This window comes from Rhamphochromis longiceps, linkage group LG14 (genome assembly GCF_057381845.1).
Source record: "Rhamphochromis longiceps isolate RC_006_pf linkage group LG14, R_longiceps_female_GT1.1, whole genome shotgun sequence".
Lineage (NCBI taxonomy): Eukaryota > Metazoa > Chordata > Actinopteri > Cichliformes > Cichlidae > Rhamphochromis > Rhamphochromis longiceps.
Genome location: NC_140570.1, coordinates 29,508,392 through 29,521,168, shown reverse-complemented (window position 1 = coordinate 29,521,168; position 12,777 = coordinate 29,508,392). Strand labels below are relative to the sequence as shown.

The 12,777-nt window shown below is 41.9% G+C and overlaps 1 protein-coding gene across 2 annotated transcripts; it reads right to left on the bottom strand.

The window, feature by feature from the left end:
- Positions 1-3,282: 3,282 nt before the first annotated feature.
- Positions 3,283-12,154, bottom strand: hic1 (hypermethylated in cancer 1). Of its 2 annotated transcripts, none has more exons than XM_085379359.1 (2): positions 12,064-12,154; positions 3,283-5,950 (listed from the first exon to the last, which is right to left on the bottom strand). In XM_085379359.1, exon 2 carries the CDS (start codon positions 5,931-5,933, stop codon positions 3,732-3,734), a length of 2,202 nt encoding a protein of 733 aa, XP_085235485.1. In that variant the 5' UTR covers positions 5,934-5,950; positions 12,064-12,154; the 3' UTR covers positions 3,283-3,731. The 2 variants fall into 2 exon arrangements, with proteins under 2 accessions (XP_085235485.1, XP_085235484.1); XM_085379358.1 differs by lacking the exon at positions 12,064-12,154 and adding an exon at positions 10,439-10,641.
- Between the last annotated feature and the right edge of the window lie 623 nt (positions 12,155-12,777).

The window sequence follows — 12,777 nt, the reverse complement described above, 5'->3', positions numbered from 1 at the left end:
AGGGCATAAAACCCATGGGGTGGGTGGCTACATCAGTAAATTGAAACAAGGCTCTTCTAATTAGACTAAGTGAAACAACCACAGAGCAAAGGAAACACTGCCAAGTTTTTCAATTAGGCTCTACAATACACTCACTGGGGTCTTCCTATTATTTAGTCTTGCCTCAAATTTAAATAAAATGTTCAAAATATGGATATATAGCAAATAGAGGGGAAATTTATTTTAAAAAACCACGAGGATGCCAAAAGTATTGAGTCTACAATATCCTCAAATTCTAACAAAGCATCTAAATGTCTCACCATGCAGCCCTTGAAAGCCTTCAATGCAACATCACTGTGATACTGAGCAGAGATTTATTCCCAAAAAGCAACAAGGGGAAGGAAAAGAGAAGATACAGACTACTTGTTTTCTGAATGGAGAGTTTCAGAAGTGTGGACAGGCTTTCATATTAGGACAATGGCTCGCATCCACCCTGCTGTGCTCTCCCTGCTCCTCTCCCTCCCCGTTCTCCGTCTTTCTATCTGCTTCTGAGTAGAAACACACGGCACATCCTGCTCAGCACAACACACCAGCCAAAAGTTCACTTCCTGCTCCTCAGCTCTTCTCCTTCACACCAACCCTATTCCCAGGACATGCATTACCAGGCCTTCATGCGCTTAAATAGCACAGGGACACACAAACAGACAAGCAACTGCTTCCCCTTTCTAAAGACGTGAAACGCTCCCCTCCAGTAACATTCGCACATAAATGAAATTAAGCAGATTTCAAACAGTGCGCTTCCTACAGAAATGCTCGGGCATTATCTTGGTCTTCCCTCTTATACAGATTTGGTGTGACAGTGGAAGCGGTATGTTATTTTAACTAGTGAAGGGGAGTGTGGAAATTCTCATGACTGCCTCTGCCTGTTTTTTAGGTTTTGAACACATACACACACGTTTGTAGATGAAGCCTCTACTGGTTTTATTTTTATTTTTTCTGCTATGTTCTTTTCCTTTTTTTCTTTTTTTGCAGAGCACCAAACAAAACAAGCTGGCTTCCTGTGTGCTTGTGTGCATGAGCGACCTCCGTCTGACTCTTGTCAAAAGTTCACTAACCTCTGAGGAAAAGGGGGCCAAACAATACGAGGCTAGCTTTCATAGTCAACCAGCAAAGCCACTGCGTGTCTGTTTAAGGAAGTACAGATGATGCATCATGTCTTTCACAGAGAGAGCAAGAGAGGGAGAGAGACACAGAGAGAGAGGGAGATATTTCACAACACAAAGCTTGTCAGCTCAACTTTACTGTAATATATTGATCTCGCTGCCTTCATACTTACTAAACTGTGGTTCAGATATCGACAAGCACTTAAGGTACAAGCATAAATGGCTTTGCCTTATGTTACAACAATGGAACTGGTCAGACATAAATGTCATTGAAGAAGACAAAATAGAAAAAATGTATACCACGTACTATAACAAAAATGTTAATACCACCTTATCTCTCCACAACAAAACTGTAACAACAAATGGATAAACAAAGAATTAACCACAGGTTTAACACAGGACAACGATCCTGTTAATAAAAAAAAAAAATACTAAGGTGAGTGTGGGTGAGTGTGTGCATGTATGTGTGTTGATACTGTTGATCTATAGTTTACAAAAGATTAGCATCTCCACGCTGGGTTCAGTCCTGAGGTAAGCACCAATTTCACGTGCGCTGCTTTCAGTTCAAATTAAAATGAAGAAAAGTGACAAGAAACAACATGTTTGATATGATCATATGCTACAGAAAATAAGCCCTTAAATTATCGTTACATTTAAAAAGAAAAAGGAAAAGTAAGTAAGGCACACTGTATGATTTTTTTTTTTTTAGCCTTTATGATTCACTACGTCTATCACAGTGTATTTATGGCTTTAATCTTCACATTCACCCTCTGAGGTTGGCATCGGCACTATAGTGGTCAAACATTTCTAATCTGAATTGAGGACTAGTAAAAGTGGACAAAGACCCAAAAAAAGAAGAAAAAAAATGCAACTTCTTTTTTTTTTTGGAATAAAGATTTACAAACAAAAATGTGCCTTCAACCCACAATCTTTAAGTGCTCTTTTGTTTTCAGGCTGCTCAGCCAACACACAAATCAGTCATTCATTGTTTCCGCATTTAATACCAGCAGGGCCGAGAGGCAAGGCCAGGACACATTTGCTAGGCTGGGATCTAATGTTAATAAGTGGATCAGAGGGGTACAATGGCAGGCATGAAATGGGACATCACGCCAGCGAGCAGTGTGAATTGTCCAGGAGAAAGTGAGATTTCACAGGGATTACTGAAGCACAGCAGCTGGGAGTGCTATTCACCCGCTGGCTTCCAAGGAAGACCCACAAACCCCTTCTTATGTTCATATCACTGACAGATTAGCAGCTTGCTGTGTGTGAAGGGGGAGCGTATATGCATCCGGTGTTTGGAGTGCTTCTAAGGCAAAGGGCTGAGTAGAGCACTCACTTTGGCCTGTCAACAGTAGCGGGGCTCCCAGACAACAGACTACAGGGGAGGGAGGTCAAATGAGAGGCCGGACGGTGGAACAGAGAAGCATCCAACAAAGCCTCTGACTACTGCTGCTCCACGATTAATCATCAGACCGCAATGAATGGTTTAACTGCTGATGACAGTAAATGACAGATTTCTGTGTCATTAAGCCCATCCTTACCCCTGCCTCTATGCTCAACTGTATCCATAATTGTAATAATTGCACAATGTCAGCGGCAACACCCATGCTTCATGTACACCATAAGATGAAGCTCCACTGGCCGTGAACGGGGATTAGTGTGTCATCAGTTGGGTATGTGCAATCATGTCCCAGTTATGAGATCACAGGGCTGTGCTTGCTGCATCTCAATAACAACTGAGCGCAAAGGGGTGGTTGTCGAACTGCACAGGAAGTTTCGGCTCATAAGTGGTTGAAAGCTGGGCATAAGGTGGATTCAACTGCTGTCATATAGTACAAGCCCTTTATCCACACAAATATGCAGAGTGGTGAGTGGTGTTACTTTAAAATAAATGGTGATTGGGGAATATATTGCCCTGGTGACTATCAAAATGCTCTTATCATTCAGTCATTTCCCAAGATGGTGAGAAGCTGGAGAGCGAGATACATAAATTGTCCAGTACCCCAAAAACAGGAAATTAAAAAATGAAATAATAGAAAAAAACAGACGAAATGTACTCCCATTCCTTTAAAGTCCAGGTGAGTGGCCTTATTCATATTATAAAAGTTCTGGACAAACCCTGAAATTTGTCCTTATGTGCTTTTTCTTTCTTTCTTTCTTTTTTTTTTTACAAAGTTGAATAGTACACAGGTTTAGGGTCAGGGATAGTTTTTGTTTTCTTTGGATTCCACCATAATAAAAAATAAATAAAACAATTTTCATTTTGGTTTTCAATTTTTCACTTTGGCTCAATGGCTGTAATCATAGGAAAAAAAGTTTCTTTGCATACACTGTACATAAATACTGTACTTTTTTTTTAAAGTGAGTGTCCCTTGGTCACGTAATAGCACAAAGCTCCTTTATGAAGGAGGTCTTTAGGATACATTAGATGCATAGAAAGGCACTTACAGTCTACACATTTTGGTGTGCATTAGCAGACCAATTGTTTATGGCCTGAGTCTGAGGTGCAGAGATATTGAGTTGAGGTGAATGGAATAAGGATACTGCAAATTGTGTGTGCACACAGACTTATCGGTGATATCACATGTCTTAACTTGGTGAGTAGCGGTCGATGGTTCGGGCGTCAGAGAGGGCCTGTGGGGGCAGTGATTGGCCCAGGATGTCCATCTTGTCGTGGGTGAGGCCCAGGTGTTCAGAGGCCAGTTTGGAGAGTGGATACAGGCTCTCCATGACCTTTGCATCAGCCACCAGTTGCTGCTGCGCTTGGATGAGAAGCTCACTAGCCTTCTCTTGTTTGAGTCCAAGATGCTCTGCTGTGTATTTACTCAGAGGATAAATGCCCTCTGCAAAGTCCAGCTTCAGTTTCCCATCTGTGGTCAGGCTCCCTGCAGTCCCTCCACTGCTGTGCATCTTCATGTGGCTGATGAGATTGCGCTGCTGAGCGAACTTTCCCCCACACACCTGACATTCATAGGGCTTCTCACCAGAGTGAATGCGCATGTGCTCAGTGAGGCGGTACTGCCGGGTGAAGCGCATGCCACAGGAGTCACAGGCAAAAGGTTTGAGGCCCAGGTGGCTACGCATGTGGCGGGTCATGGTACCGCGCTGTGTAAATTTCTTGCCACAAATACTGCAGGGGTAAGGCCGTGTCAGCCAGTGGGTCTTCTCATGTTGGCGCAAAGTGGCTGGATCTTTGTAAGACTTGTCACAGGTGGAACAGCGGTAGGGTCGAATCATCTCCCCGATGCTCGCTGGATTCAGCTGGCTCGACTTGGTCTCCAGGTGTGACAAACTGTTCAGAGTGTTGCTGCTGTTGAGGCTTCCATAACCGTTTGTGTTACTGCTCATGTTTTTGCTGCTGCTGTTATTGCCGTTTCCTATGTCCCCGCCTGAGTTGCCGTACAGCTCCTCTTCCGTGTGTGTCTCCACATGTGCATTGAGCTGCTCTGAGCTTGGGAAGCCTTTGTCACAGGGAATGCACACATACAGATTGTCCCCGAAGCTCTCCGGCTCGTACGGCATGTGGAACCTCCCCATTGGTCCAGTCGGGGATGGGCGACCCTCACTGCTGCCTGTCTCTTCTGTGCCTGACCCGCTCTTGTCATCTGCTCCTTCACTCTCCTCCCCAGTCTTGTGATGGTTATGATGCTGATCTCCATTTTCACCCCCTTCCTCTTCATCTTCATCCTCATCTTCATCTTCAGCTGTGTATGACAGCGGTTCGTGTTTTACCCAGCGGTAGATGTTGCCCATTTCTCTGCCTGCCTCTCCGCCTTCCGTGGGGGTGTCCGGACTTGGGGGGCATGGGTAGCGGTCTGTCCCCTGGGAACCTGAGCGATGCAGGTGGGGAAGGTGCGGGGCTATCGGTTGGTTGAGAGGTGGAAAAGGTGGCGGAGTGAGGGAGCCTCCCTGGTCAGTTGATTCCATTTTTTCTGAGGGGAAAGCTCTGCCATTCGTCCCATGGATAGGACTTGTGCGGTCACTCAGAGTCCCATCTCGCTCCTCGTCATTATGAGTGTTCCCCAGATGGGTCTGAGAAGGTGTGAGCTGAGACTGAGAGGTGGGGCTTTTCTTAGAGAGATCAAGGCCGAAGCTGGGTGAGCAGTTCCTGTCGGATAGGGCTGCACGCCCAAGCTGAGAAGGCAGAGGTGACTGCAGAGAGGGGAACACCTGAGAGCCCTGGGTGGAGGTGGGAGCATACAACTCTCCTGTATGAACAGCTAGTCGATGTGGAACAAGCTCCTCTGGTGGTAGTGCCCGGGGTCCGTGGCTGTTCAAAATTCCGCCTGGAGGACAGGATTGAATGACAGGAGTAGAAACCCTATACCTGCCACCACTCCCTAAACCCATGCTATTTGGCCCCATCTTTGAGTAGGGTAGAAATGCTGGACTTGGGCGGGGAGGGTACTTGCCATTTCTTCTTAGCTTCTTTTTGCACAAAGCCACTAAGTCAAGCAGTTGAAGGTAGCTGGCTGCTGCCAAGACAGCCCCTAGATTTGGTTCATTTGGAGAAGTGGGGTCTCCATCACTAAGGCGGCCTGTGTAGATGTAGTCCAGAATTACCCTGAAGACCCCTGGACTCACCATCTCGTGATCGAGGTTGATGAGATTGTCATGGACCACCAAAGACTTCAAGTAGAGGCTGCTGGCAGCCAGAATGTTCTTGTGAGCTCTGAAGAGGGCGTTCTGCACCACGATGATAACATCACACAGGAAGCCCTTGGTGCGTTGGCTGTTGAGTTGCAGGAGGAGATCCCTAGCATGACTTGGAACTTCCATGGCATCCAGCATTGTTTTCAGTCCACCACCTGCAACAACAGATATCTGTAAAACGTCATGCAGCAGTCATCATTTCAAGTCACAATAAGCCAATTAATGTGCAATTTTCTGCACCACTAAAAGTATTATTGATACATTTCATAATCACAATCTATCAAAAGTTACAATAAACACATTACATTAAATAAGAGTATATTTTCAGAAGTTTGAGTGCCAAAAGCTTTAACAGCAAACGGGCTAGTAATGTAAACCATTAAAAAAAAGACCTCGCATATGGATGCACTTATTAAGATGAATTAACCGCTGTCAGATTTTCTTTTAAAACATAAGCAATACTTAAATACGTCTTAATGGAAGCTCACAGTTACGCTTTTATGATTCGCTTATTATTTGCGTAACAGCTATTTAAGCAGATTGACCAGCTTTGACAGTAAAGTTCAAAACTTATGTGTGGAAAGTGCACGGAAAGGCCACTCGGTAGAAGTGAACTTTTGCAAAAGGTGAGCAGTTGCAGTGGTTTTCTCATTATAAGAAATTCAAGTCTTTGCATTCACTTCCTCTGCAGCAAGCAAAAAAAGAGAAAGAGCTCAAGAGAGAGAGCCACAAATATATATTTTGTAATTGCTGGCTTCCTGATAAAGTATTCCAGAAGTGCTGCACACAGTTTTAAACAAAGCTTAGGGACAAATGTTTTGCTAATATGACGAAGAGCAGGTATAAACCTGTGGGGGAAGGACACATCCAAAAAAAGATCGAGATTTCAGCTCCCCTTCTTGCCCAGTCATATAAGGAACACTGAGCACACGGGATGTAAATCAACATTAGGTGTTTCAATACGCTACGTTGAGGTAGGTTTCAAAGATCCAGTGTGCGCCTACACACACGCGCACAAACATGCACATGTACACGCTCAAATCCCGACAGTAATTGTTCCACCAATCTTAAAACAAACTATACTGGCTGCACGAATGAAATCCCACGTATTGTTCAATCAGTGGCATCTGAGCCTAGTTTACTTACAAGATTAAACGTCTCAAACTGTCCCTAAAGGCTCAGTCTCACTGATGGGAAACAAGCAGCTAAATAAATATCGTGTCATCCATCTGATCGCTGTCTTCCTGACACCAGCTCATTCACTTCTTGTTTATTTCATTAAGTGTACACACTCAGCATAAGAAGGGAGAAGTATGAGTTTAAAAAAAAAAACCTGACAAATGAGTTACTGAGGAATTATGACAATTCCCGAGCAAAATGTGTCAATTTTTTCCTCCAAAAATCTTCCACAGCTAAGACTGAGCATTTTTAAAATGTTGATTGTTCAGCATTAGAGCTGCGAAATCAGACAGAAATGTCATCACTCACAAAATGGAAAATGACAAGTCACAGTCAAGTCCAGCAAGTGATCATCTGATAAGCATCATGCGATAAATATCAAAGGAAATTTCTGTTTTTAACAACAAATGCCATTTTAAAAAAATAATTCATTTTGAATTTTTTTAAAAGGTCATGTCGTCATTTCCACACGTACAGCTGAACTATTGTATGATCGGAAGTATATCTTTTAAAAAGACAGTTCTAGTAAGGGTAGTACGTGGGCTCACACTCCATCCTGTTTCCAGCTGACATGTGAAGTGCATCCACCGCCGGCTTCTCTTCTTTTCGGCTTTCAGCGGACATAATTTACTAGAAATTTTCATGACATCAAACGAGTTTAAGATCTAAGTAAATATGAAGAATTGACCGAGTAATTTCCATAACTTGCTGAGCTGTTGCAGTCTTCATCGCACTGAGCTGATTACTTGTTACTCTGAACCGTATGTTAACAGACTGTGTACATTCTCTCCTGTATGTGGTTTGTAGTGCACATTTAAGCATTAGAATTTCATCAGAAAGCCTGGCAGAAAACTAAGCCTTCTTTATATCCTGACTTCTGATTAAATACTTCTTCACAGTACATAAAAATCTTTTTCTTAATTGACATATTACAACATCTATGTGCACCTGCAATGTCCTGTGGATACAGCCTAACAATTTTTTTTAGTAATGTTTTGTGATAACAACAGGCACAGTGTTTGTGAGTTTACTATCAAGACAACAAAGACCTCTATGCTTTTGCTCTTTGAGTTGTTTGACAGGCTACAACTTGCCCTTTAAATAAACTCTCGACTTACTATAGCCCCTGACAAAAAGTGAAACATTACAGTAAAAGATGTAATACAAAACGCTTGATCTTGAGGCCATGTGTAAGCTGGCTGCATCCTGTTAGGAAGCTATCGATGATTGCAATATTTAGTCAGAGAACACATCTTAAAGAGAACCTGCTACATGCCGTGAACTTGAAAACACATTTTAAGCCTATAATAAGCCACAAAAACTGCTTGTTTTGTTATGTTAAACATGCGCTGTAATGTTATTCTTCAAGACTGCACATACAGTGCAGTTTCCTGAGGGAAGCTTACAGCTCCCTCGTAGATTGATAGCTTTCTTCTAAAAGACCCCTGAACAGGCTAGAAAATCTCTTATGATTGTTATGTAGTTTATGGCAATGACATTCACCTTTTTGCATTAGATTAATAGTCATTGTTTCTAAGTTTTGTCTGTTTTGTCACTTTTGTGGTTTGGGGTGAAGCAAGACTAAACTTCCTACCTCTGCATACAGCCTCAGTCATATAAACATGCCACACATCTGCTTAAAACGTTGTGCTGATGTTTTATTTTCTTTCTTTTCAATTTGGGACCCATATTCCTATAGCCTTGTTTATTTTAGAATAAATACAAAGTCAGTGTAAATTTTTCGCAAAGACTTTTACCGTACTTTTTTACAACTTCAGCCCACCTAATTTATTTTGTCATTTTTGTGACTCAATGGAGGCGAACTGTTTTAGAGTTTGAAGTTTGGAAAAAAAAATGAATAGACTGGGTGTTTGCAGTGATGATTAGTGATTATATTTGACAGTTTGGGTTTTTTTTCGTCACATCAGTAAACAGGATGGGCAGTTAATCATTTTCCTGTTTGATTTCTATATTTCTATAATCCTAAAAATCATCACAAATTTAGAAATAGACTACTGATAAAGACATGAGGGTGACATCTTCTTCATGTAGATTGTAACTGAGTTAACAATGAGATAACGAGATGGTCATATTAACCATGACATTATAATAATCCAAACTTCTATGCTAGTATTACGGAGGTAACCTGTTTGCTTGTTTTTTAAATGATATACTAAAGTTTTCAAAGCAAGTCGTTCCTTTTTTTAATTTCCTTTTTTCCCCTAAGCAATTATCAAAGACAATATGTATGATAATAATTTCTGCAGCTTGCTTGGATGCAGTTATTATTATTGTTTTCCTGTGCGATTATTAAGGAGTAAATTCTTAACTTCGGTGTTGGCTTTGATTTCACTGTTAAAACATACATGTACATACACATCGGAATACTACATGTCGCAAAACAAAAAGTCGTGTCCCGCCTTCGTGAGTCGCCGAGAGGACCCGACCTCTCGGTTTCTAACGTTTTAATTTGCCCTTCACACACTGAGCAGTAAACCGAGTCACGAGTGAATGCATCTCCTCTGCGCTGCAGCGCCTCATCTACCCTCTGCTTCTCCTTATCTCCGCCAAAGAAGAAGAAGAAGAAAAAGAAATGAAATCATCTCCAGAAACAGGCCGATTTCACCTCATTGCGCTACGAGGTGTATCACACAGCTGTTTCTTATAGCAACTCTTTTTTCCCTTTTCAGACCTGTCAGCAGCATTGAGAGAGCATCTCTTTCCGGGCAGCTGTGTAAAGTCTCCACTTGTACAAAGGAAACCAGAAATTTATACACTGCAAATCACCCCCCACAAAAAAAAAAAAAATTCATATAACGCTCTCCTGCGCTTGTGTCCTCACCTAAGCTCCGCACTGCTGTTGTTACACATAAAGACAGATCCCCAGTGAGGACTTTGCTTAAGGATTTTGTTGCAGCATCCCTGACAAATTTATAAGACATTTATTTTACTAAATACAGCTTTTTAAAAATGTATTTATATTTTTAATTCTGAGTTTTTAACGTTTTTAAAGTTATTTTCAAATACACTATCAGTCAATATAAAACACGTTAAAATCTCATTTTACAGAGGGATTTTTTTTCTTGTTTTGTACTCGAAGCATGTCAGATTATTTTTATTTGAAAACCGCCGGTTACATCGGCGTGATCTTGAAGAAATATACAAATTACCAGCTTCCTCTTTACGTGACAATTTTTTATAACGTAAGGAACAAGGTATTAAACAATTCTATGTTTCAACCAATGCGAATTAAATGCGCTATAAAGAACATGTGCAATGTTCCGTGTCCGAATTAAAACAGGATTTAAAAAACAGAGAAAGACGCCATATGTTGTAAAACAAGTTCCACTAATATCTCATCGACTCCAGGAAGTTTCCTTCTGAAAGCACGCACAGAGTTCAGTCATTATTAATAGAAATGTCATCCTTCCCCTCTTCTTGCCTCTGTACATATCAGCTCTTACCTGCATGCCCGATGTCTTCTGCCATCCGATCTAAGTCTCCCTTAATGATCATCTCAGCAGTCTCTAGGAGTCATATCTGACGTTTCAGCTTTGAACTGCCAGCCTCCAAAAAACCATGCCAGTTTTCCGAGCTCGTCTGCCAGCTCTTTTTTTTATGATTATTAATTGATATGAATTTCTTTTCACTCCTTAGGTCCGTCCTCCCACCCACTTTCCTCCCTCTCCCTCTGTCTCTCTGTCCCTCCTCTCCCCTCTTTCTCGTCCCCTCCTATAAAAAAAAAAATACGTGCTTAGTACAGCATCATTTTCCTCCCTTTTTTTCAAGTAATTTCCTTAGCTATTTTTGAGTTGGAGCAATAACGCGCACAGGGATGATAATGGACCCTCTATGCGCCCTAAGTGTTTTAGCGCCCCGTGTGATGTCAGTCTATAATAAAACTAAAAGGTAAAATCGAGGGCAGGAACTTCATGTGACCCCGACTTGAACTTCTCAACACATCGTCTTAAAGAGACAGGCAGCAATTGTATACATATGTGTGTGTTATACCTATGATCCTTAGGTAGCCCACCTTAATTTTAGACAGAAGCGTAATGACGGAAATAGCTTGGACAGCGAATCAATAACATGTCAGGAGCTTAAAGCAGTCAGACTTCTTCCATAACGACGCTGATTTTATTTTTATTTTTTTCTTCAAAACTCAGCTCAAAATTCAATCAAGTTCAATCACAAATCACTGAGGGAATAAATGTGTTGATATTGTATAATTGAAGCCGTTTCATTGAATAAATCAAAAAAACGGTTAAAATAAAAGTGTCCGTGTCCTTTTCTCCAGACTTCCCCTGACAAAAACCTGCCACAATACGAGCCTTAAAGAAAACAATTAGCCTCCGTTACAGGGAAAGTTAAAGCAGGTTAGATAAACTTTGGGCACCTTAAAATTCTCTCTCGCGCGCGCGTGCGCTCTCCCTCACCCGCTCAGGTAAAACACCTGTTGCGCAGTTAAAGCCCTCGATCATGACCCGGATTGGTGACTGAACCAAACACCAGTACGAGTTTGGGATACAAAGGGAAACTAGCAACTCGATGACACGAGGGCCTTTTCTTGGCTACTTAAAAATAATCAAGCTCTTCCTCTGATGTCATATTTTTAAGATAAGTAATGAAGTCAAAGTTGTGCGCCCTCGCAGGTAGTGCCATGATGACGGTTTTTAGATAAACAGAAATTGTATTTCCCTTTTCTGAAGAAGTCCTTTGCAGCTTCTCTATAAAGTATTTAAATTAATTACGTGAAACTTTATCTAATATCTATTACAGTTTCATATTCTGTGCCAGCACAACGTTTTTTCACCCCGTTTCCAGTTTAGTTGAATAACTTGCATGTTGTTTGCCAAATATCAACAGAAAACCTAAGTCTGAAATATTGCATATCAAATGAGCGGTGGTGCTATAATCCAGATGTTACCGTCTCTGTCAGTACGGGTTACATCAATCTGCTCAAAAGGAAAAGACCTGGGGAAGCATACAGTAATTGGATCAACTCATCTCTGTAATTCAATAAAACTGCTCATTCTGACACGTCTGCCTGTGTGCCATCCCCGCCTTTCTACCCGTTTCTCAATCTTACCTCGGACTCATGTCTGGTGCTCTGGCCGTATGTCTTCTCCCCTTTTCGGCATTCCCTCAATAAGATCTCCGCAGTTCCCTCAGTGTCCAGCTCTCTCTCAAAAACTTCTCTTCCGCGTAAATTTGCAGCCCCCTCTCTCCCGGTCTCCCCCTCTTTCACCTTCTTCCACACACTGAATTTCTCACGTGTTAACAAGACTGTCTGACACTTCAGACTATGTTGAGGTCCGTTCGGACCAAACCTGCCGGCTGAGACTTTACGCGCACAGCGACACCCAATGGCAGTGAGTCCCAAAGGCCTTATCGAGAGTGGGACGCGGGTTGCAGTGATGTTGGGGGGATGAAAAAGTCGTTAAGCGCTGGCCTCTAATTTGTGAACGCCATATGACAAGCGTACAGTAACTTATAAACCAGTTATATTGATAAGATAAGATCAGCCACGTCGTTCGCCAGAATGTCAACGAGAGACGGCTGCATATTAAGGGTAAGCACAGGGAGAGTGCCATAGTCATTGTTCATTTTCACGATAAAATGCGTTGTTATGTAAGAATCATTCAGAAGTACAAACACCCCCCAGCAGCTTCCAGTTAAAAATTACAACAAAAAGCTTTAGGTACTTTTACTTCTAACAACTATATTACATTGTATGATTATCTTGTTGAGTCATTAACACGTTAAAAGGTCTTTAATGATGTAATGACTCGCATTTGAGTCG

Excerpts from the sequence above, each read along its gene's own strand:
- hic1 (XM_085379358.1), bottom strand. The coding sequence starts at position 10,490 with ATGATCATTAAGGGAGACTTAGATCGGATGGCAGAAGACATCGGGCAT. Across the intron at positions 5,951-10,438 it reads AGAAGACATCGGGCATGCAG|GTGGTGGACTGAAAACAATG; the intron begins GTAAGAGCTGAT and ends CTGTTGTTGCAG.